The 26167-nt window shown below is 39.1% G+C and overlaps 1 protein-coding gene across 26 annotated transcripts in view; it reads right to left on the reverse strand.

Moving 5' to 3' along the window:
- Positions 1-26167, reverse strand: part of FAM13A (family with sequence similarity 13 member A) — a 389756-nt gene that overhangs the window by 12578 nt on the left and 351011 nt on the right. For all 26 annotated transcript variants that reach the window (XM_063663893.1, XM_063663888.1, XM_054485353.2 and 23 more), the window contains 7 exons: positions 19770-19917; positions 11410-11623; positions 10754-10892; positions 9933-10014; positions 8646-8866; positions 7947-8030; positions 104-199 (listed from right to left, as the gene is read on the reverse strand). In XM_063663893.1, the coding sequence (XP_063519963.1) occupies positions 104-199; positions 7947-8030; positions 8646-8866; positions 9933-10014; positions 10754-10892; positions 11410-11623; positions 19770-19917 (984 nt within the window). The remainder of the gene's footprint in view (positions 1-103; positions 200-7946; positions 8031-8645; positions 8867-9932; positions 10015-10753; positions 10893-11409; positions 11624-19769; positions 19918-26167) is intronic.

The following is a 26167-nucleotide window of genomic DNA, read 5'->3' on the forward strand; positions in this document are numbered from 1 at the left end:
GTCTATTCTTTAATGAGAAAGCAGGTTAGGGCCCTATTCATATATCCAGGGCCCATTCAAGCGGAAAGGTGTTGTACCAGCCACGGGAAGGTATTCTACTCACAATGATGGGTATGGTGTTAGCTCGGGACAGGATCTGTTTGACCAGCCGGTACCTGTCATATAGTGGCTTCATCACCTGCCGTTCGTTCTTTGTTACCTGAAAAGCAAGAATGAGAGCTATGAGAAGCCTGCTGCTGGGAGTCATGAGCAGCTGTCTAAGCATGCTCTGGGCCTTTGTAATTCTAGAGAAACTCCAGATGATGCAACTTAAGTCTTACTACCCCACAGAATTTATTTAAACTGATAATATTATTTATTCAATAAATATTCAGATTACCTAGTTCAGCTGCAGATCAGTGGAAGTCACTCCACTGGTAGTATTGCTTTTTCTAAATCCAAACTAGGATCATTCTTAGGTTCCTGCTTCCTGCTTAAAACTCCTCAAGGTTCAGAGTTCCCAGATGACTATTTTCTGAGCCCAGGGAAAGTGAAAGCGTATATTTGCTATAAGACATATCATGTAGGCCGGGCATGGTGGATCATGCCTGTAATCCCAGCACTTTGGGAGGCTGAGGTTGGCAGATCACCTGAGGTCAGGAGTTCGAGACCAGCCTGGCCAACATGGTGAAACCCCGTCTCTACTAAAAAATACAAAAACAAAAGAAAAAATTAGCTGGGTGTGGTGGTGGGTGCAGTGAGCTGAGATCACACAACTGCACTCCAGCCTGGATGACAGAGAAAGACTGTCTCAAAAAAAAAAAAAAATTACATATCATATAGTTCATTTACTTGTCTTTCTCCTTTATGAAATTATGTTTCTAAGAACAAGATTCTGGCAAACAGTGGGTATTCAAGGAACATTTGATGAAAAATACATGAACTGATTCATCTGTGTATCCCTAAAATCTGGCACAGGGCTAAAAAGTGTTTAAAGGACTGATTCTCCAGGAAGTGGGGAGGAATCATACTCAACTCCCTGGTATAGTATTGGAAGCTCCTCATACTCTATCTGCTGTTTCTCCTCCCCATCATACTTCAAGCTTCAGAAATAAAGTAGGTTGTCTCAACCTTCTTGTCTAATTCCCTCTACCCTGCCATGGCTTCCTCTTTGCTCTTTTGTTTGGCAAATTCCAGATGAAGAGCCACTTCTCTGTGCAGTCTTCTTCCAACATCCCCCATTCTGGGAGACTCACCCATTCTCTCCTTTGTGTCACCACCCTGCCCCGTGCATACCCTGTAATTTCATAAACGCTTTTATACTCTACTGTAGCGATATGTTGACACGTGTCTCCTCCTTGAGACTGTAGCCCCTTGAGAGAAGGAGTTTATATTTTTGTATCCCTAGTAACTATTTCAGTGCTTGACATCATGGAAATAGTCCATAAATATCAGTCAAATGAGTGAATAAATATTTCAAACATAAATAGGTGTGCCTGATTCACAGATGCAGTCCCATTGGTTACTTAAATGGGGAATGAGATGAAGTATCTTTGTTTCAAGTTAGCTGTTTGTCTCCTGCATTCTCTTACTATTTCACATATAATAAGGCAAGAGTTTTAGAGGTAAGGAAGGCAAGTAGCATTAGCTTTGACCATTTCTTTTACGGGTTTTTTGAGCCTTCAACTTCAAAGATGACTCTGGATTATGAAGAAATGGATGATCCTTTGTTGCCTTTTGTATTTGTCTTTCTCAAAGTGATCAACAGCAAGTGTGCTTTGGATAAACTTGACAAGTAAGAATAAGATCAAGAAGAATAACAGCCTTTTATTTCTTGCACTTCTGTTATCAGATAACTAACGGGCAATTGGTACTTTCCTGCTTCTACTATCTACTATACCATGAGGAGTTTTATAATTTTATAAACAATGACTATCAAAACTAGAAGGGACCCAAATTATTTTACAGAAAAAGACTAAGGATCAAACCACAGATGTCACCCGCTATACACCTACCACAGAGCTGAAATGAAAAGACTGTGTCTAGTGCTGGCAGGGATGTTGAACATCTGGAACTTTCCTTCACTGCTGGTAAGAGTGAAACACTTCAGAAAACTATTTGGCAGTACCTACTAAAGCTGAACTTATGATCCATCAATTCCACTCTTAAGTATATACCAAACAAAGGTGGCCTTAAGTTCATCAGAAGACATATGTAAGAATGCTCATAGCAGCACTATAATCCCAAACTGGAAATAGTCCCAAACTGGAAATTGCCCATATGCCCATCAGTGGTAGAATAAAGTATGTTCCCCAAATTAAATACTACACAGCAATGAGAATAAGTGAATCACAGCTATATGCAACATCATGGATTAACCTCATAATAATAAAGCTGAGTAAATTATGCCAGACACAAAATATACTGTCAGATTCCACTTACATAAAGGTCAAAAATAAGAAAAATCCACAGAGTTAGATGATAGTGGTTTTCCTCTGTGGAAACTTGAGTCATGGTACTGACGAAGGGAACATGAGCAAGGCTTCTGGAGGATTGGCAACATTTTGTTTTTTGATCTGGGTGCTGGTTACCTGAGTGTGTTTACTTTGTGAAATTTCATCAAGACATATGTTTATAATTTGGGCTCTTTTCTGCATTTATGTTATACAGGATAAGCATCCCAAATCTGCAAATCCAAAACTTTTTGAGTACTGACATGATGCCAAAAGGAAACGTTCATTGGAACATTTTGAATTTCAGATTTTGGGATTTGGGATGCTCAATCAGTATAATGCAAATATTCCAAAATCTGAAAAAATCCAAAATCTGAAACACTTCTGGTCCCAAGCATTTTGTATAAGGGATACTCAACCTGTACTTCAACAAAAGTGCAACAACAGCCACAAATAAGTGTGAGGAACAGAAATGAAATGACTTGTACAATGTCACATGTAAAATGACAGAATTTAGGACTGAGACACATGAAATAATCTTTTAAACACAAGATATAGAATATGTTGCAGATGAGATTAAGGTGCATCCTAATGTCAGCACGTGACACATGGTGAAATATAATGTGCAAGATAAACAATAGACAGTTGAGTAACCAAAGACATACTAAAAATAGAAATAGGAACCAGCCAGCATCCCCACTGTGAACTAGCATCCATTACTAGTTATTTGGCAGAAACATCTTTGGACTGTAACAGAAGACCAAAGTAAAACCAACCAGCTATGACAAATTTGACAGAAACCAATCTCCTTTCTTACTCTTTGTTCAAAAACGAAGTTTTCTACTTGGAGTAGATAAGGAAGATCACTGGCTTAATTCTTTGGCTCATGACATTGATATTTAGATTTTCTACAAATTGCTCATGTTTTCAATTAGTGACCCCCAGGAACTAATCACCTGTGAGTGATCTGACAAAATCCAGTGTTTTTGACTATGGAGAGTTAAAACTCATGATTCCACAAAACCATTGTCATTTAACAGAAGCACCAAAAATATCAAAGATCTTTAAGTCTGAGGTAAGAGAAAGTTAAGAATAACGACCTGATTTTTATCATAGTCATTTTCATAATATATATTTGAAGCCAAAGGCTCAGTGATACTAAAAGTTAATGCAACTTTTACCCATCATAATAATGATCAGTGTTCAGTTTGTGAGTGGGGTCAAAATTTAATCCATAGTTATATGAACAAAGCAGGACCTTTGCTGAACTGTCAAAAAAGAACTATTAAATCTAACCACAGGAAAACCGTTTGAGTTGACATCTCTTATTCTTGACTCATCAGCTGCTCAGGGATTCTGCTGCCCACCAAGAATAGGACTCTGAATGAGCTACTGATCTTCTCTCAGCCTCAGTTTCCTGGTGGTAAATTGCTGAATTCAAATTAGAAAATCTTTATGCTTCCTAATTGCTTGGAAATGACTTTAGGCCAGGCATGTAGTATATTATCTCTTCAAAATACTTTCACTCCTCTAGCTTCAAAACTTTATTTAAAGTGATAGTGCTGAATGGTCTTCCAATATGTGGAACTAGGGTTATCATTAAGATGTATTTTTGCACATAAGTCAAACAACATAAATATCCAGATGTGAAGATCTAAGGGGAGAAAGCAGCACTTCCACTCTGTCTTTCCTTGTGATTCAAATAAATTGTCATTTACTGGTCTTTTACTACCCTATTTGGTTGTCCCGTAAATTTCGGATATTTCAAAACACAAAGGGAACACTAGCCAATAATTATCCACATTTAATTAATGGCAAGTCTTGAACAGAAATCAGAAAGGCCTGATTAGGCAGCTGCATTTGTCTGTCTTTATCTTTTGTGATGGTTTTGGTCTTAGCCTCAAATAAAACTCTTCTCTACTGAAACATCAGTTTAGTTGCTGTCATCTGACAAAACCACAAAGGTGAAAGGTAAAATGAACATATTTACTTTAAAGATAAATTAGAACTATGAAATATTAAGAGCTAGAAAAGCCTTATTTTTTAGATGATAAAATTAAGCACCAGAGAGGGTAATGATTTGCTCAAGGCCACAGAGATGGGTGCAGATCCCAGGTGTATGAACTTCCAGTTGTTTTCTTTCACAAATAAGGAGTAGGATCTTTAACCGTGATGATTTTTGGATCTGGGATGCTCAATCAATAGCGCATCAATACAGCATCATCAATATAGTGCAGTTAATATAGCATAGAGATGTAGCATTATTCTCTAATAGGGTTTGGCCAAGTTCTCTTCATAATATAAAGAATTCTGCCTTCCAAGCTGAGAGTTTGCCTATACTGAATTTACAAAAATCTGTGCTTATGAACAGTGTCATAGAAATACAACTTTGTGAGAAATTATGTCATAGACAAACTATGCGGCCTCAAACCCTCCTTAGTAAAACAAGAAGTAGTTTGAGTTTGTGTGTGAGGGGTATACCTCTGAATCATCAAACTGCTAGAAGGAGAAGACAAAATGGGATGGATTCTTATAAGTGCTGCATTCTTGGCTTATTAATTTGAAAAATGGCAATTCTGTCTTCGTTATCAGGTTATCATAATAGACTGTATAAAGATCAGAAAATCCAAAACAGCAGCTAACTGAAGGAGAAGATTTATAAATGGTTCCAGAATTAGCATTTAAATTTGAACATGGCTGTATTTAGGGTCCTCAAGGTTTAAAAACGTAAGATTAAAATACTCCATTGAGGAAGATCAGATGGAGTATGCTTCTGGTTCTGATCAGGTAACCCATTCTCTCCCCTCTATGGTCATTATCAAATAGTGGGATACACAGACAGTAATACAGTGACATGTAGTTATTTACTGCACTTCTGTGACATGGTCTTTTGATGAGAAGATTCTTAAATATTGAAGAGGATGCACTTTAATAATAATAGGGAATTATATGCCTGTGTATAAATGAGTGTTTTTGTGTTTATATATGTGTAACTCTGCAGAGTGCCCCCAGAGTGCCCTGAGAAAGCAAACAGCTTTGCTAAAAATGTACAGAAGCAGCTGATTACAGTTTTGGCCTAAGACTTTAGTAGTTAGTGCCCTTTTAAATCAGTATCTGTAGACTCAGAAAAAAATCCATTGAGTTTTGAGCACCTGCTTTTCTAAAAAATTGGGGTTTGGAACAACAGTTTAACTCTGGAAGTACATGTATTTTTCTTCTAAGAAGAGTGTTGTCCACATGGTATTTACAGTCCAGGGTCCATGGTAACACCACAAATCTAAGAATTAAAAGTTTACTCTTTGATTTTTTTTCAGACTGGCCAGATATCAAATGAACTCTGCTTTTCCTGAGGAGGTTGGAGCATCATGTTCCAAACAGAGTGAGGCAGAGAGTTTGGCCCTGGACCAGAAATGAATGACACTCAAATTTCCTAGAGCATCTGTTCCCTGCCCTATGAGATGCTAGAATCCGGACCCACCTGAAAGAGTGATGAAAGGGAATAATAAGGCAGGGCCAAGAATAATAGTTCATATTCTTAATGATAAGAGGGCTATGAAATGCACATTCTTTCACCTGATTTAATCATTTAATCAGAAGGAGGCCACAGAGAGTAGAACATGTAATTGTAACAGAAGTGAAAACTATCATTTACTGTGCAAACCCAGTAAAAGCCACCCCACCCCACTTCCTCAGTGACAGACATCCTGCAGGTAAGTATATACAGATAAACGTCTGTGTGTGTGTGTCTGTAACATCATTTAATCTCCTTGGCAATCTATAACAGATACCTATTATATAGACAAAGCACCAAGGCTCTGAGAGGTTACCTAAGCAGCCCAAAGTCATAGAGCTAATCTCCATGGTGCTGAGTTTTGAATCTGGGTCTGCCAATTCTACGTGTCTGACCCAGTCCAGGCTGAATGAGGGAATCTGTTCCCAACTCAGAGCAACAAATACTACAACACACAAAATACTCAATTGGCAGCAAGGTTAAGTCTATCTAGAACACAGCTGTGAGCTCTTAAGGACCTTGGGCATGGAAGTCCTTAAAGGTGTCTATCAATGTCATAACCCAAATCCACAGAAGTAAAAGAGGAAATGTTCAAGAAGGAAAGCACACCTACTCCATGAGGCCTACCAGACGGCTACAAAGAGATCTATACTTCAGGGTTCTGAGCCTATTGTGGAGAAGGAGTGTCTCTCTGATAAAAGTTCACTTCTGCCTCTACACATTTTGAATATTCCAGTGGAGAAGGAGAAAGTTTCATAATGTATTTGAGCTCTAGAGCATTTACTATTTGGTTCAATGCCTTTAAAAAAAAAATCCCAAACAAAGCTTGGCTGAAACATGAACATTATCCCAGAGTGTCAGTATTTTTCCACTGCAGGGACAGGCCAGCAGAAGAAATCATCATCAGTGCCAGCATTTTTTTTTTTTTTTTTTTTTTTTACATTTAAACCTGATAAATTCAGAATTAAAATGCCACCAAGGAGACATTCTACAGTTATTGGGCCTGTGTCATATGTCAGGTCTTGTGCTAGACACTGAGGACTGGGGTCACCACTAGGTGAACAAAGCCCAGAATCCCAGACCTCCTACACCTTAGAGTCTAGTGAATTATTCTGGAACCTTCTTTATTTAAAAGAGCATATTTTAGATGAAAAGACTATCATATAGTCATGGCCAAGACTGAAAAAGAGATCTATACTTTTTGGCTATATAAAAATAATCAGTGAACCTAAACTTCATGCTTCCTTATACCTGCTTTTAAAAATTTGTTTTGTTAGGTCTCTGACAACATTATGAACGAAAGGTTATTAACAGTGACTGACAAGAAGGGTGTCTGATGAAAAGTTCTTCAAGGAAGAGATCAGAAGCCTATCATGCTACCGTTTCCCCCACAGCTAACAACAAACATTCAAGCAATGCTTGCTGAACAGCAAGCCACCTCAAATGCTTCCCGTTGTTATGAAAAGGCAAAGCCATATTTTGGATTCCTCACACTTCTGGTTCTGAATGGCAGCTGGAACTTCTTTATAAACAAACACTAGTTGCATTGCATTGCAGAGAGATTGAATTTTAAGGCAGATCATTCTAGTTTAACACCTTTCATTTTATGGATGAGGAAGCCTACAGTGACAGCTTATTGGGGGAGACCTAGGGACAGGGAAGTCTTCAAACTGCAGGGGTCTTTATGCCCTACACTCTGCCCCTCCAACCCCTGGCCCCTCCACCATTCCTTCCTTTAAAGTGGTACATTAATGACTAAATTTTAGTTGCAAACAAATTTTTCACTGGAATCCAAGTAAGTTCAACATCTACTAGATAGAACTTTCTTATTGGTTAAGGCTTCAGAAAGCTTAGTTATGGTGTAAATATATAGTAACCTCCTTTATCCTAAAACTAAAGAAAGCAAACATTACGGAACCCCATTTGTAAAATACTGAACATAGAAAATCCATTTCTAAAGCCAGATAATTGACCCCAATCAGAAAATTTACTATATCACATACCGGCCGTCCATGAATGCTTTCATAATATAACAGAGCCTTCTGCAGAGCCACTTTCTCATTAGCAATCTGGTCTTTGGTCATATCCTGTATAAACACAGGGATAGAGAATTGAAAGAGAGGAAAATGTTTGTGAACATTCCAACTTCTTTACTTAAATTACTAAAGCAAGGCTAAAAAGAACCCTCATATAACAGCTCTCCCTAGCTCTATCCAAAGTTCATTTAGAAATGGGCTACTCCTGAGCTCTTGGGAGAAACGTGGCCAGCACAGCAGAATCATCATCAGCCACTTGGATGTCCCTCATGGCAGCAAAGGTACGGTGAACACTGAGGTAAGCAGGGCTGTGAGGCACATGGGGCTTAGCTTAATGGCCCAAGCAATGACGACGGTTATACGTTACATGGTCCCAAAGGTTTGTCTCTAATCCTTCTACCTCAGAGTCACAAAACCAGCTATTAACCTAAACAAGTTCATTCTGTAATCTATACAATAGAGTTTTGTTTTCAATCTGTAGTCAAAAACCAAAGCACCCACAGTTAACGCACTCTGCAGTTGTTTCATCAGCTTCTCTAGACACGTAACAGCCTGGAAGGCTTAACAAGGCATCATCTTCCCACTGGAATTCACGTGGCATGCCCTGTGTCTCTACCACATTGACTGCAATGGCTTAGGGCTTAGCACTTCACAGAATCATCGCACCTTAATGTCCTCAGGGCGGCTGCCTTCCGCTCGCTTCTCCTGGAGCTTCCTCTGAATAGATTCCAATGTGGCTTCAACACTGGGCTTTATTGCTTTATCCACCAGCTCTTGCTTCTTCTCATCTTCTTTCTCAAGTTGGGAACCAAAACTCTTGGGGAGTGTGTTGCTTCGCTGCCGCATCCTGGGAGTTAGGTCCTCTTCAGATATCTTTAGTTTTGATTCTAGTTGAGAAGATTTGGGGGTAGAGATATATGAGATTATTTATTTACGTATTTATTTATTTATTTGAGACAGAGTCTCGCTCTGTCACCCAGGTTGGAGTGCGGTGGCACGATCTCGGCTCACTGCAAGCTCCGCCTCCCGGGTTCCCGCCATTCTCCTGCCTCAGTCTCCCGAGCAGCTGGGACTACAGGCGCCCACCACCACGCCCGGCTAATTTTTTTTTGTATTTTTAGTAGAGACGGGGTTTCACCATGTTAGCCAGGATGGTCTCGATCTCCTGACCTCGTGATCCGCCTGCCTCGGTCTCCCAAAGTGCTGGGATTACAGGCGTGAGCCACTGCGCCCGGCCTGATACATGAGATTTGATGTCTGCCCAACACAAATTGTTTTTCTGTAGTATCAATAACTTACTCTTTTTTCAGAGAGTATCTAGTTACAGTATCAGTAGAAATCCCTGAATTATTATGTAAAACCTGAGAGAATGGTAACATCTTCTTTGATTACATGGAATGTTTCCCTAACACTAATTGCTGAGAAAGCTTTAGCCGCATCAGCCTGTATGATGCTCTCAGAATGTGGCATCCTTGCTCCTTCAGTGGTTAAAGGTATTTAGTGATCTAATGCCCAACCACTGGCCAACCTTTTCTGTATGACTTACATACCTTATTCTGAAATCAGGTTCACTTTGTATTCTATTTAGTTGTTTACATGACTGTGTCTCTGAAAAGATAGGAATCTCTTTGAGGGATGGAGGCCATACCCTTTGCAGATTCATCTCCGTGTCTACTTGTTTGCTTCTACCACCACAGCAAATGGAGACTTGGATTAAACAGGTGTTTGAGAGATGCTGACTTGAAACCATCATCCTTCTATTAGTGATCCAGGGAAATGAAGAAATGTTGCAGAATTCACCTCTTAGCTGATCTGGTTGCCCTATGACTGAGACCACGTGAAGACCTGGGGAAGTGGTCACTCTGAATAGCTGAGAGTGCTGGGAAGCATCTTTAAGGACCGGGGAACACCTGGCTTGTTATACAGAAGCCACAGTTCCAGAATTTTACCCACCTTTAAGTTGTCTCCGGAATTTGGCAAGGTCATTTGTCCATTTCAGAACCTCTGGATTGGCTGCTTTGTCACTGTGGGAAGGCTGAGAAAAGGAAGTCTAGAGTAAATGCTTTGGAACTGGAGCAGGGAAAGGAAGAAGTGTTTGATGATCATTTTTGTTTTAAATAGGAAGGAAAAGTTGAGCCCCATCAGAATAAGAAATTAAACACGACCAATCAGAGCAAATGTCACAAATGTAATTCCATTATCCTTCTTTATATTTGGTTATTGTGATGCTTTCAAAAAATTCCTCAGGGGCAAAATGCATCTTTATGATCAGTGACTTCTCTGAGGTCCATGATCCCCTTGCCATTATTTGTAGGGTTCAACCTGTAAGACGAACAGTGTAGAAAACAGAGGGGTATATGATGTTTTGCTCAGCAACCATCACAAAAATGCCTTTTTGCCACTCTTGTGGTACAGAGCTGAGAGCAGAACGAGCTCAGTGCTAATGAGATTTCAGAAGATAATATTGAATTAAATTTTAGTCAAACAAAGGATTTCATTCAACAATTTCTCCAGTTCCTGCTTACTGATTAATTTATAAAATGTAGACTTAAGCTTTCATTTTTTTTTTTTTTTTGTAAGAATACACTTGTGCAAGGAAAATGCTGATACATGACTGGGGTTTATCAGGGTGTACTATCCAGGGTTTACTGCCTTTTTGTTGTAAGATTCCCTAGAAGTCTCCCTTAACCTTTCATCGTTTCTTTGAGTTGTTGAAACGCTGCCATGTCCAGGGAGAGGATGAGGTGAAAAGAACAGTGTGAGGGGACACTTACTCTGTACTTCTTCTCTTCTTCGAATCTATCTTCAAACTTCCGGATCTTCTTTTTAAGGCTCTGAATCCTTCGTGTGAGCTGGGCAGGTGTCAGGTCCTCTTGCTCATCATCATAGGACCCCAGAGAGGAGCTTCGCCGCCTGTGAAGAGTACAACTTGGGTCAGTTTCCCCAGGAGCAGTCACTGCTTGCCTAGAGAGGCCCTGGGGAAGTGGGACACCATGTGGCATGTGGTGGTGGGGTGGGAGGCAGCACGGAGACAAAACAGCCTCTCTCCTCTTGAATAAAAGACACTTGAGTGATCCATTGGAGCTCGGTATGTCCCACCTATTAAGTACATCTAGGCTTTCTAGCTCACATTTATAATTAGCAAAGTAGGACTGAACATCAACCTTTCCTGTGGGCCCAAAAGAGCTGAACTGGAGAGAGCTTTGGAAAGGAGATGCTAAGAAAATTCAATATGTGATGTTGCAGTTGGGCCACAGTTCAAATGGGAAACTACAACATGGCCTGTGTCCTAGGATGGAGAATTTCAAATATGTTGCTCCACAGGCTCACGACTTAATTAAAAAAAATTATTCACTATCAGTGCCATTCCTGTCTTTTCTGATGTTGTGGGGATGATGCATTTGCCTATCAGCAACACAGAGAAACATACCTCATGAAAGAATGAGAGTTTGGTGGGGAAGGAGGCACTTCTGTGTCATCCAGGTATTGTCTGCTCTGCCCGTAAGCGTAGAACCGAGGAGAGAGCATGGGGTCACTGTCTTCGTCCAGCAGCTGACGGATCAGACGCCCAGCCTGCGGCGAGAGGTGGGCTTCATCAGAGTCACTGTTCTCCCGCTGCCAGGAGGAGAAAGCAGGGATAGGCTCTGGAAAATAAGGGTAGTAAGAGGTCAGGACTGTTCCTGAAAGAGGTCAGGGTTGTTCTTTAAAACACAAGTGTTTCCCAGGCTTCCCAGATGCTTTAGGAAGCTGCCCATTGAATCGTTTCTCATTTTACAGCTAAGTTCCAGACTAAGGACACCGCGCCCCAACTGAAATCACCAATATGTCTGACAGCCATCATCTGTCTACCTCTCGTTTCCATTCTCACTGGCTTTCCAAAGAGAATTTGCTAGGCTACCCTAAGGAGCAGCCTTGAAGGGGGGAAGCCCAGTTAATTAGTGATAAAAACTCTTCCACGTGATGGCATCAATGAAAAGAAAATGTGCATGCCTGTAATCCCAGCACTTTGGGAGGCCAAGGCGGGCGGATCACCTGAGGTCAGGAGTTTGAGACCAGCCTGGCCAACATGGTGAAACCCCATCTCTACTAAAAATATAAAATTTAGCTGGGCGTGGTGGCGGATGCCTGTAATCCCAGCTAGTGGGGACGCTGAGGCATGAGAATCGCTTGATCCCAGGAGGTGGAGTTTGCAGTGAGCAGAGATTGCGCCACTGCACTCCAGCCTGGGTGACAGAGTGAGACTTTGTCTCAACAAACAAACAAACAAACAAAAACAAAGAAAAGAAAATGTGTTGATGGGGGAGATATTTGGTATCACGGCTGTACATCCCTCACTAAACAACCGAGGAGTCAAGCTAAGGAACCACATCAATCTTGAGAGAGCCTATGTATTTAGGAGTTTATAACTTCCCTTGAGGTCATCCATTAAGCTGTTTTGTGTGCTTCTGCTTAAGTGTGTTGGGATTAGCACATTTAAGATGCATGCTTTGCGCTTGAAACTTCAGAAGGTGCTCAAGACTCCAGTTAGAGTGAGATGCATACATAAATTAGCCAACAGAAGAAAAACGAACACCTTACAAAGGACAAATCTGTACAAATCAGTTTAGATAATCTGTAAAAAAAAAAAAAAAAAAAACAACAACAAAAAAACACGCTCAGCACAAAATCTTGATCTGTCATTTAGGGAGGGAAGAGGGCAACTGTCTACTTCTATTTACTGCAAGACTTACCTCAGTAGACTCCTTTCCTCATTAAACAAAATCCTATCTAAAAGAGTTAAAAAACAGATGTCGATGATATAAGGTATTTCATTTGTAATGTCTGCATTATAGAATGAGTTAAGCTTGAAATTTACTTGTGGATTACTGTGATTTACACAAGGGTACAATTTGGCTATGATCTTAAACTCTGGGATTCCTAGACTTTGAATCATGGAACAGTTGCTCCTCTACCTATCATACTATAAAATGTGCAAAACGATCTTCAATAAGTGCTTATTCAGGCTTCTATTTAAAAATATATAATCCTAGAATGTTACAGCTGGGTGTGACTTCATACCTCAACTAATTTTGTGATTTCTCAATCCTGGCCGCACATTAAAGTCACACAGGGAAATATAAATGGCTACCAGCATGCAGGCTCCTCATACTATCCAAGTCAACAATATTTAGGTGAGGGTCCATATATGTACCCCTCACACACACAAGTTTAAAAGCTGTCCAGGTGATGCTCATGTGCAGCCAGGTTTGAGAACGATTGATCCAACCCAGCAGGTGACAGATAAGGAAACTGAAACCCCAAGAGGTGGGTCTAGAAGCTAAGTCTCCTGACTTCCAGATCAGTGCTTCAACTTAGAATGTGCCAAGTGCTTCCATAAGAGTGGCAACTTTCTGAGATTTTAGTAGACCCCATATAATAGGGAGGATAAGCACATTAATTAAAAAAATTAACTTTATATGGAATGAAGTCCACAGGTTCTCGAAATTTAAAGAGAACTAGGTTATCTGGAAACGCAGATAAAAATACAAATATTTTAAGAAATGAAAGCAGTGTTAAAGACAGATTCGTATCTATTGAGGCTCAAAAAGTGGCAGAGGACATGCTGGTAGATGTGCCTGGCTAAAGCTGGACACGAACAGGAGGTGTTTCATCATTTGTACTAACACTATCAGTCTGCTCCTCCTAAGTGGTAGGACTTGGGCACAAGCAGCTCAAACCGCCAACATAAAAGAATAAAAAATGGACTGAGAGGCGAAGTAAGGAGGGGGGACTGGAAAGCAACCACTAGAAAAAATAAAACATGTCAGCTGCAGAAAATGGAACTATTAAACTGACCAGCTTGCATCTTCTCTGTCATGATATTTCATAAGACACCAGTAATTTTCTGCAAGGACTTTCCCCATGAGAGGGAAAGGGTTAAGATGGCTTGAACAGTAATGCAGCAGGCAATAAGCTCACCGCCAAGTGGCAAAGCAGCAAAGCAACTGCGGGCAGGGCACGAAGCTTTCCTGGGGACAGAGGGCTTTGGCAAAGCAAAGTCTGATGTTGATATTGGCATATGAGTGTGCTGGTTAGTTTGACATTTCTATTCATAAAATCTTAGTTTAAAAGGTGTTACCTTACATCCTGAAGCCCTTTAATGTGTTAGAATCTAGCAGAATATCTCCTTAAAAATGTTATAACTCATCTTTAAGTTTTCAACTAGGTGGTCTCTGTGTATACAAATTTTTACTTATAAGAGTGTGTTATAAGATAAACTGATCTTGAATTCACTATAAAATGTTAATCATGGAACTGAATAATCATTATTTGATGCTTTGTGGCTAATGGCAGGGCCATCCATCAGTTTTCTTGTTTGTTAACACAGCTTTATTTTGTGGCTTTATTCTTGATCAGTTGCTTTACTGACAAGGAGATCAAATGTGTCTGTCCTTTTCCTAGCGTCTCCCGTGGTATACAGGAAATACACAGCTGCAGTAATTCTAGCTTATCAGTGACATTTTCTCCTAAAGCATATAGTTAGGGTGAATGAATTCACTTATTTTAAAATGAGAAATGTAAAACTATATGAGTTTCAACTCTAATAAAAAGGTATGCATGTAGAACAGAAGTGAAAGGTTTCTCATCTATGTAACACAAAATGCTTACCTGATTCTCTCCTTTTTCTCTCTTTTCTGTTATTCGATAGTCTTATAATTTAAGGCTTCTATTCAAAAGAGTTATAAAATGACATGTAATACACAGTTCAGTATAACTAAGGGATCAATAAAACTGTTCCCCATTTTAGTTTGAAATGATCTAAAAGCACAAGGCTCACGTTTTGATAGTTGGCACTCAACTAGAACAATAACAAATAACTAAATAAGGTAGTGTGGTAGAAAACAGGTCCAATTTCACTGCCTGCCTAGAGAGCCGGTTTTGAGGATGTATTCACTGACCATTCCCTGACCATTCCCAATTGCTACTTTGGGAAATATTTTATATTTTAACTAGCAATTCTAGAGCAAGGAAAGAGATAGGGATGTTGCAAGAAAATTATTTAAAGGGAAAAACAGGAGGGATGTGAGGCTTCACACTGGACTGTCTTGCTAAACCACCACATAAAATAAATGCATTTTCATATCTAGACCAAAGTTCCTTGTGTACAGTTAGTTTTGCTTTTAGTCATGTGTCTTGTCACAGTGAACTCTGGACATAAGTATGACATGCCTCTCTATTAAAAATTAATCCACCCAGGTCAGTTGACATCGCAGCAGGTCGGAAATAACAGAGATAAAAGCTGCATGCTTGCTACTGAAGTAATGAAAAAAAGACTAGGCCCTGGGGGAGTTCCAGTTCAGACACTATAGTACACATGGATATAACGGAAATTTTCTGTAGAAAGAGGGAACATATCTCTGAGTAATGCTAACATGGTCACTGGGACATAGCTACTCTCTGCTTAGCTGGCTGGATCCACTTACTATACAAAAGAAAACCGGGTACTGGGATGATTGATTTCTCAGAAATCTGCACAGAATTAAGGGGGCCGCTGTTTTCCACATTCCCTTTCCAACTATATTATTTAGAGCCATTTACTCCTTGGCAAGATGTAACCATTTTTCCGCTCAGCTGAGCTAGGAGGTACTTGGACATCTCAGACATAGAAAGATGTAAGCCTCATGGTGGAGGCTCTTTACTGGAAGAATTTTATAAAATTTTCTTTAGTGTTCCAAAATTTAACTTTAGAACAATGTTCATCCTATGAAATTGTTCAATTAGTCTTGTTAACCAACAGAGTTAGAAAGAACCAGAGTAGTCAGTTTTATCAATCACAAATGTAATCCTTACATTTATCTGCTTTGTCCGTTTGCAAAGTTAATAAGCAAACCCTTAATAGCTCCATTTAAATCATTAATAAATGTGTGGAACAGGATAGGGCTGAGGACTTTTTACCTAATGAGAATATCCCCATTTGAGTTGACTTTGATCCATTTATCTACACATTTAAGAACAGCTGCTTAATCAGTTACTAATTCACTACCCTACCTGTCTTCTCTCCCACTTTTCTGACAGTCAGGCTATCATTAAGGCCCGGTCAAAGGCCCAGGTGAAGTCTTTTCAAATGCACCATTTCCCCAATCTAAAGTCTAGTATTAATAATATCAAAGAAAGAAAGGAGGTTGGTGTGACATGGTTAATCCTTAATAAATCTGTAGAGGACCTAGTAATACCAATTCCTCTTGTGTTCAGAGCCATCCATGGCCATTCGGTAAACTGCGCTCTGGTTTCAAAGAAGGCAAACTTAGGCTGATTTTTCCTGAAACTATACTTGGAAATATTTATGGAAGATAAAACTGACACTCACATAGTGCCTACTATGAGCCCATACTGTGCTGTGCACTTAGCATATTTTAGCTCATTTAATCCTTGCAATAAACTTATTAAGTAGATACTACTGTATCTACTATTCATTATTACCTACTGTTACCATCCTATTTAAAGATGGGAAAATTAAGGTGAAAACCAGAGCAAGTTTACTAACTTGTCGCAAAGCTGATAAGCAGCAGAGCCAGGATTTGAACCCAGGGAATCTGGCTTGTAACCACTTTGATCTATTGCCCGCAAGGATATAAAACTGACATTGTTTAGAAAGAGGCATCAGGTGCAAATGAGGAGACTTTGTTACTTTGAATCATCATTTTGCTTCTTTTGGCCTCAGTATTCTCATCTGTATAACAGGAAGGTTCAAGTGGAAGATCTTTTAAGATCTCTTGTTTTTCTATGATACTTTTAGAGAATTTCCTTTCCAAAGTTATTTTCAACAAGCAGTAAGTGATGAGTTAGATATATGAAGTATCTTATGCCCTTTTAAAAATACCACCCATCTCCATTTTTTGAAATGGGGTATTGTTATGTTGCCCAGGCTGGTTTTGAACTCCTGGGCTGAAGTGATCCTCCTGCTTCAGCCCCTTAAGTAGTAGGGACTACAGGCGCATACCACCATGCCTGGCTTAAAATGCCCCTTTAAATTTAATTTCATCAGGACATACTGAATAGAGTAGCTGACTGCTTAAACCCCAGTGCTTACACAAGGAGTATCCTCAAATCAACATAATTGACTGCTTGGGAACATTCTAATTATGCAACTCTGAAGAGCTTTAACTAACACAGAATAGTACATTAAATCTGTATATTCATTTAACTCCGGTGATTGGAAATCCTAGTAATAATAGTCATGTGGCTAAATCAAATAATAAAACAGCTATGTATATTTAAAAAGGATAAAGTATGCTTAGTATTTGCCAATAAGCATGACCAGACTCGGATCCTACATTCACTTTGCGAGAGTTCCATTCCACATGTCCTACGGAATCTATTTATTAGTTTCATTTCCCTTTTTGTTTCCTTGATACTGAGCCCCAGAAGCCAATGAACATCATTTTCGTGTGGAGGGGCAGTACTTAGTGAATAGCCTGCTGGTGCTCGCCTCTGCAGTTAAGTATTGCTTCACCTGACATTCTGCGATTCCACATTAATGTGAGAGTATGAGCTATGGTATGGGGATGGGAAGGAGCAACCAAACCAAAAAAGAGGGGATGGTGGCTTGAAGACTGTTGATGGGGGCTTGTAGGTGGATACTGGTTCAGGAGGTTTTTGGTAATTATGACTTTTGTTTACATATTTTGTTGCACTGGCTTCACATTCACAAATTCGTGCAAAGTTTATTCCTTACTGGAAAGACACAATTTTCTTATTTTAGCTATAAAAAATGTGATATTTTAGTGATCAGGCTTATTGCTCTCATTTTATGCAAAAATTCCTTTACTTTCATTATACTTATAGCTATATTAATGCTATAATGTAACGTGGAAAGTTACAATAAGTACATAAGCTTTAAAAAAAAAAAAGGTCACTGAAAGCAGTAATCAAATGATCAGAATGGCCTTGATGTGAATTCATGTAGATTTTAAAGATATGTACGTTCAATGACAAACACAGTAATTGGCAAAACAAAAACAAAAAAAGTGAAAGTTATTTCAAAAACTACTTGGAATACACAATCCACTTTCCCAAGCCTATTGAAATGCAATGTATTTTTTTCCAATAACTTTTAAAAAAATCCATCTAGATTTCTAAAATGAAATGTTGGTTCCTTCAATTATTATCTGAAGGAAAATTCTTTATGTTAATAAAATAGTTTTAAGGAAACTATAAACTGGCTTTCAGTCACTGAAGAGTATTCTCAGCTTTATATCAGCATTATTTAAGTGGCTGAGAGAGACGATAAATTTATGACTAACCAAGATAAAAATAACAAACTGAGTCCATTTCAGGAGAAAGAAAAAAATGTGGCTAATTTGAATTCTAACCAAAAATCCTAGTTTTTATCTAGAGCTTTAGGGTAGACCATATCACTACGACGCAAATATAACATTTAGTTTTTGGTTACTGTATTTTTCTTTTATTTGGGTAACAGTGACTACTATGGGACTTTTTTGGGGGGAGGTGGGGACACAGGTTGTTTTTAATGTATGAATTAAAAACTAACGTGATTATTTCACAGTACTCAAAAATGAAAGAACAGAAAGGTACTCAGGAATATACAACTGAAATTACAAATTAAACAACCCTGCGTTTTGCTGCTCAGTGAATACATTTTGAGCTGAAAATATCTGACAAAATCTGAAATCCACTGCCTAATTATATAAAAATAACTAGAACAGGTTTCTTAGATTTCAAGGACAGAACTAGAATAAAAAACAGTTTGTTTTCACTAAAGCCCTGGATTCCAGAAATGGGGTTTACTCTTTTTCACCTGGTGGTCTTTTCAGCTCTTGATCCTTCATCTGAGGTCATTGACATAACTTCTTGGTTAAGAAAGAGAGGAAAGGGGGTAGGGAGAGAAGACAAGGAGATCCACGTGCTGAAACGGGATTGATTTTTCACAGCTAAGACCCCCTGGTAAGTCACGGTGTTAAGTCATCCTGCTGTATTGGAATCAGGTGCACGATTTTTCCCTCCTTGCAGCCGTCACGCACACACTGTATAGAGGTAGACTGGCATTTATTTTGGATCCACATTGGTATGTGTTTGGATGCAGACACATGGATAATGAAAGAATAAGCAGCTTGATAAAACTGTTGCAATATCCTCCCTGAAACACAATTATGACAAGGCTACTCTCTTCTTCCTCGCAAGTACATTTCTAACGTTTTCACCAAAAGTCTCTAGGAAAAAAAACCAACCTAAAGCACTCACTGTATTACAAGCTTTCAGTAAGATGCATGTATTCAGTGTTCTTTTTGATAAGCAAATCCCTCAAATTTGCTAACCTGAAAAAAAAATCTATCCATAAAAACAAACATAGAAACAAAGCAAACCAAAACGGGAAGGAGATTTCATGAAAGAGGCAGGCGACTGGCATGCAGCAGTGGGAAGATCGCGCCACAGAAGGTAGAAATCCTAAAAGCACACCGGTTCCTTATTACTCTGCTTGGTACTATGAGGGGGAAAGACATGCACATATCAGCACTCCTGGTGAGTCACAAAGAAAAAAAAAAGGCCTGCAAGGTGAAACTATGATAAAGGGCAAGCATATTTTCTTTCTTAGATTGCAACTGCCCTCAGCAACATTTACCCTGAGGTATTCCTATGACAGGTTGAGGATTTTGGGTCATTTGGAAATGCAGTTACTTCTGCATGCATAGCTCTTTCACCCACACTCTCACACAGTTACATGCCTCTCATTTGTGCTTATTTATATATGCTTTAATGATAGCAAATCATCCACGTATCAGACAACCCTACCTTCCCAGTTCTTTTCATCACACAATGCAGTCAGGTCCAACTGGGGCACTTCAGAGACAAAGCTCTCCTCCTGGTCACCGGCATCTTGATTCCTCTGCTGTTTGGTGTCAGATAGGCTGGGATGCTCCTGGATCTTCATTGTGGGGCTCTGCAATAACAGCACAATGTCCCCAAATATCTACTGCTCACCAAAACCCAAAAACGTCTGCAGCAATTCCACTCCTTCAGGATAAAACCTTCCAAGTCACAGCTGCTAATGCATCCAGCACAGAAATAAAAATCACGGCTTGATGCCCCCCAGATCCTAGCTGGCCACTTGCATGCAGAAAGCAACTGTCCATCTGTGCTCCTTTAACTTTCCCCAGGCTGCTCTTCCCGATAACTGCAGGCAGCTGACAGTCTTGGTGATTACTGATTGGGGCCAGGAATGAGGGAAAGGAGTTTGGTGTTTTCTTAAAGGAGTATGGCTCTCCTGACTGTAAACAACAACAACAACGAAAACCGGGCTACTGCTGTTGCTAAGGCTGTAGTAGCAACATGGTGTCTTTCGCAGGTGGACTTCTTTGCCCCTTAGGTAAACAGTCCTGCAAGCCAAGAACAGAGGCTGTGTACGTGAAAGCTCCCCTGCCGGCCCTGGCTGCTTAGATCAATTAAGCGGGGCTAGCTGCACATTCCCAGATTTCCTGTGGTTGTTTTCTCACTGAGTATTGGGAGAACAGACTATTTATGGAGGAGCTCTGGGTATTAAAGCATTGTTGCGCAAATTCAAACAGCACAAGGGATTGGCGTCTCATCTCAGCTAGCAGTAAAGAATACGGACTCTGGAAATGAGCCAAAATTACACAGGGAGCAATTTTTTTTTTTAAGTAAAAAGTCAAGAGCTGGCAAGTCAGTGATGCATAATTCATGTCTTACAAATATGCAACTGTCACTTGTTTTCCTACTATTCATCTACTCTGAATATTAAATACTTGGCTACACTTGGTTTTGCTTATTGGTGGCACCCACACCAGGCTAGGACATCTGAGGGATGGAGAAATCCTCCCCAAAAGGCTGATATTCAAATTAATAATTTTATGTTTAAACAAACTGCACTGGAATTAATTTTTTTTTAAACCTTGCTCTCTGGGTAATTTGTAAATTCAACCATTGTCACTCTTCCCTGTCTCATACAATTATAAACAAAAGTGTTTATGAAACAGTTTGCTCACAAATATATTCCTTAAGTAGCACAGATGGGTATACAAGATTTTCTTTAGGAGTAACTAGAAGATACTACCATTAAATGAAAAAACTAAAAACATCTGGAAATCATAAGTGATTTCATTAATGTATGAGAAACGTTCCTATGCTTAAAGCACTACATAAGACTTGCAGCTACTTTTAATAGCTACCCAACCCACTTTGAAATCATCAGGGAATAGCCAGGGCTTTTTACTATTATATTTCCATGAAATGATGCATGGAGACATATTTTCTTCACATATGGGATAAAATGAAATACCATCAATCGGGTCCTGATGAGCTACTAAAGTCTTATAGAAATGCCAAGTATATCTAGAGATTTAAGATAGTTGAAAAATGCAGTTTGTTTACTGGGGAAAAAGCCAGATTAGGCATTTATGTCACAAAAAGTATTTTTCCCTTAAGCTAAAGCCTGAGTGGACCAGGGTTAAATGCCCAAATCTAGTTCTCAGCTTTTTAAGTTACAAAGCCACTCAGTTACCAATCATGAGTGTGCCTGGGTTGCGAGGGAGGGGTTGTGGGCGGGGGGAAGCAAAAGAGAGTAAGAATATGCATACAGCAAATAAGCATTTTCTCAAAAAGATTTATAATGCTTATTACCTTTACAGACATCAAAAAATACTAGAAATATGATTTCATTTTTGAAGTATGGTATTTCCTTCACGAGGAACATACATCAAGTCATTTAAGCCCTCATGCCATGGAAAGGACAAGGGTTTTGCTTACAGGCAGAGCTGGGTTTGAAGCGTGGCTTTGACATTTACTAGCCTGGTGCCCTGGCTGAGTTGCTTCCCTTCTCAGAGCCTCCATTACCTAACATTTAAAATGGCATAAGTGATACCAATTTTGCAAAGTTCTTTTGAAGATCTGTCAGAAGGTATGAAGGGCCTTCAGCATGGTGTCTGGGGGCAGGAGAGACACAAATGGAAGCCATCATTCTTTCTCTACTACTATTTGACACCGTATGAAGACAAATGAATAAAACACTGGCACACTTCAAAATTGCTAGAGAGAGGAATAGGAGACAAGGCAAATACAATTGCAATTTGAGGGGAAGCATACTACAACAAAGGATGGAAGACAATGTTAAATGCATTATGAAAAAATATTAGTGAAAAGAGCCACTAGTGTATCCATCATGAATCAGCAACAGAAATTTTGATCTGGGGGCAGATAGGTGTGGGCTGGAAGGGTGAGGGAGGACGGCACATCACACAGAAGGAAGGAGGAATAACAAGTGCAAATGCAGGCATGAGAGCGTGGCAGGCTGGGCCACAGCAAGAGAAGAGTTTCAGGGTGACCAGCCCTTAGGACAGGAAGGGGGAATGGGACATGACAGGGGTGTCAACTAAGTAGATGCTGGACTGTGAAAGGCCTCATATGCCGGGCTAAGTATTATATACTTATATATTCAATAGATATTATGGCATACTAGGGCTGCCTATTATGTCTCTAGAGATACAAAGATAAAACTTATTAATTCAAAAGAAATGATTTTTCAGGACCTACTATTTGCTAGATGTTTTTTTCACACACTGGGGAAACTATGGTGGACAAAATAAAATCTCTGTCATAATGAGTCTTACAGAGAAGATAGTTAATCAACTAAAAACTGTTAGGGCTCTGGAGAAAAATAAAGGGGTATTAAAAGTAAAAGAAAAATAAAGTAAGAGGGATGTTGGTGGTAGCAGTTGAGGCCTCTGTTTTATATTGAGTGGTCAGGGACGGTCTCTGTGATAAAGTGACAGGAAGTGAGAAAGTGGGCCATTTGTGGAAAGAGCATTCCAGGAAGAAAGAAGACAAGTGCAAAGGCCCTGAGGCATAGTCAGTTTTTCCATGGTCCAGGAATAGTACAGAGGTCAGTGTTTCTAGAATCCAGCAAAGGACAGCCAGAGCCACCATAAACAGAGGATGAGGATGTGTCATATATAATGAGGCATTAGGTCATTCACATCATAGACCTATGTCAGCTTACATGAGCTTCTGTACTTCCTGGCTGATTTGTGGCACAGCAGTGGAGAGATCCCTCCTACACAAACCTACACCAGCTGGCACAGCCCTGGACACACTAAGCACAGCACACCCTAACTGTATGTGGAAATGCATGTACAGGCTGGCCCTGTCCTGCTGTGCTCCCATCAATCCCTGAGGTTGCTTTCTTACTTGCCCAAGTCCCAACTTTTGGCCCTGCTGGTCTATGATGTGACAGGGTTGCCTTGCCTGGGGCTCCAGACTGCTGATGGTTTTTTTTGCATGTGGGTGCCAGGGAGGCTGTCCTATGTCCTATGGCCCATGGTGAAGTTCTTCAGGCTCCGTAAACACTAGCATAAAAACTGCTGTGCCTTCAAATGTTAGCCTAGTCTGGGTGAAGCACCCTGCCCAGTTGCTCCATCCTCTCTAACAGGGCGCTTCATATAGTATTGCAAATATTATCTGTTTCTCCTACTAGATCATTAAGGTTAAAATGTCAAAAGCATTCTCAAATATAAAAATATTTTTGGTTTCAACTTTTGTTGTTTACATGTCTAATATCTTCTGTTAAATCACAAAGTAAGTAAATTAATTTCACAATTTTCAACTCTAAGATCCTTGTACTGTGATGTCATACACTAAACATTGTCAAAAATGCTGCACTATATGAAAACACACCAAATATTTGTGTATTGAAACAAATTTAGTGTTTGGCTCTTAGGTGAGACAACAGAGTATGGCATATTAGGATGGGTTTTAGAGGCAGAGACTCATGTTTAGATACTAGCTTTACTAGCTGCAAGACTTTCAGTGAGTAAATTTCTTTGAACTTCAGCTTTTTTGTTTTTCCTCAAATACAGGAACAAGACTTTGTAAGGTTTGTAAAGATTAAATTGAAAAACGTGTATAAAACAGCCTATAGGAACTATAAACAATGCTACTTCCATTTATACCCTACCTCCCTTTCCCATTCGTTCATTCATTCATTCACACATTTGGCAAGCGTTTATTGAACACATATATGTCCTTGGCACTGGAATTTAGTAGCAAGCAAGATAAGGGATTTGGTGCAGGACAGAGACACTGAACATACAAGTGCCAAGTATCACGTGTGTTATAAAAGAAACGTAGGATGCTAGGGGGCAAATATGAAGAGAGCTCATCTCTCCTGGGGCCTCAGGTAACATTTCACATTCAGGTCAAGGAGCCATTAATTATGAAGCTATCAGTCTAATCTTTGCCAAGACTTGTCCCTGTCCAGCTGGACCTACCTTTTTCTATCCCCAGACTTTATTTGATCCTGCTCTTTCTCTGGCTTCAAATAGTTGGTGAATTTTTGTTTTACTCCTTCCATTGCCCTGCACAGGATATAGTTAAGTGGCCTAATAGTTTATCAGAGCCGGGAATGACAATATCAGAAAGTATGCTGTATAATGCAGTTTGCACAGGAAGAAACTACAGTATTAACAGAAGAACTACACAGAGCCATAAACATTTCTTGTTTGGCCTGACAATAAAGGAAAGTGGAAATAAATTTTCAAAATCCATGTGAACTCCAAAGCTTCATTAGGCTTTGGCTATTGGATTGATTTGGAAGCGAATTTGAAGTAAATAGAGCTTGTTAATTTTTCTGGTTATAATATTAAAACAAAGTCCTAAAGCTTCCATGAAAACAGTGAAGTCAAAGTAACAGTCATCCATTCCATAAATACTTTTCAGAAATTCACTTTTTCAGGGCAAATAAAAGCCTGCACTTAATATCTTGTGATAACTAATATTAACTCTCAGTCTTGATTGAAAAGCCTTGTCTTCTCTCCTTCTTTCTCTCTTCTCTTTTCCTTTTTTTTGAAGCAGGATAAGAAACATGGAACTAGTCTTTTTTTTTAAATTATGAATGTCTTGTTTGTTATCAAAGGTATGCTTCTAAGCTCTCTTAAGCAGTAGGCTTAGAAAGCATAAAGAATGTAAAAATATTTTGAAAGAACTTAACACTTCACTGACCTTGTAATTCTGACATAAAATGATCTCTCCCAGATAGTGTAATTCCCTCTCATGCAGTTCATAGTTCTTACTTGTTTTGACTTCTCAGCAGAGATTCATTGTAAGGTTTTAGTTTTAATATTCTGGATTTTATAGAGAAGTATAAAATATTTTCATCATAGAAAATATTCAAAAATAAATTGAAGCGTAAAGTATAAACTCCCTTGGAAACAGAACTCTGAAAATCTGTAATTTCAGGGATATCTTTTAGAATCTAGAAATTGCTAGTTTTAAGGATGACCTCTCTTCTGGATACTTGTAGTTTGTTAAAAGAGTTAATAATACACAGAAGAACAAAGACTCTAGATTTTGCATGCCCAGGGAGCAGTGTGCTAGGCTCTTCCTTATGTTATTTCATTTCACATTGCCCAGATAGGATATTTTATTAAAATGTCAGCCTTTCTAAACCTTCCTGAAGAAATTGTACTTTAATTTTGGACATTTCAAAGTGACTCTTGACTTTTTTTCTCATTGCCAGTGTGTCACTAAACAAATTTTAATCCAAACCACATAAGGAACTCTTATGAAATAGAAATGGGTAACTATTATTGACCAATGCCCATTTGAGATCTCAGGAGAATCTCTTTTTGGACAATATTAGTTGCATAATTAAAATAAATTAAAAAGATATGAAACAAAGGGATAAGCCCATGTTCACTTTCAACACATACCTTCAAACAAAACACATTAAAGGCTGCAAACTGATTATTTAAAAACTGGGGTCACAGTTGTAACTTCATTTGCCTTTGAGCAGCAGATCTAAGAGAAGCCTCTCTCTGCCTGTCTCTAAAGAGCATTTCTGAGGCTGAAAATAAATGTTCCTCATTCTAATGGAAATAGTAGTCCTCCGAAAAAAAATCACCTTTCCCCAAGAGCTATTGTTTGCTATGTTATCTTATGTGAATCTGAGAGTTTACAAGGAGAATTTTAAATGAAAATATCAATAAGGACAAAGTCTGTCTTAATGGAAAACAAAATTAGAAATATTACAATATATATTCAATAGCAGGCATGTAAAATCTGATGTCTCAATCTTATGCAATGAGACCTGAAACAAAATAAATACTGGTTAAACAGAACTCTAGGAGGAGTAACCAAAGTATAGATTTATTTTTCATCACTGAAAATGAAAGATTATTGAT

This window comes from Pongo pygmaeus, chromosome 3 (assembly GCF_028885625.2).
Source record: "Pongo pygmaeus isolate AG05252 chromosome 3, NHGRI_mPonPyg2-v2.0_pri, whole genome shotgun sequence".
In the NCBI taxonomy this organism is placed as follows: domain Eukaryota; kingdom Metazoa; phylum Chordata; class Mammalia; order Primates; family Hominidae; genus Pongo; species Pongo pygmaeus.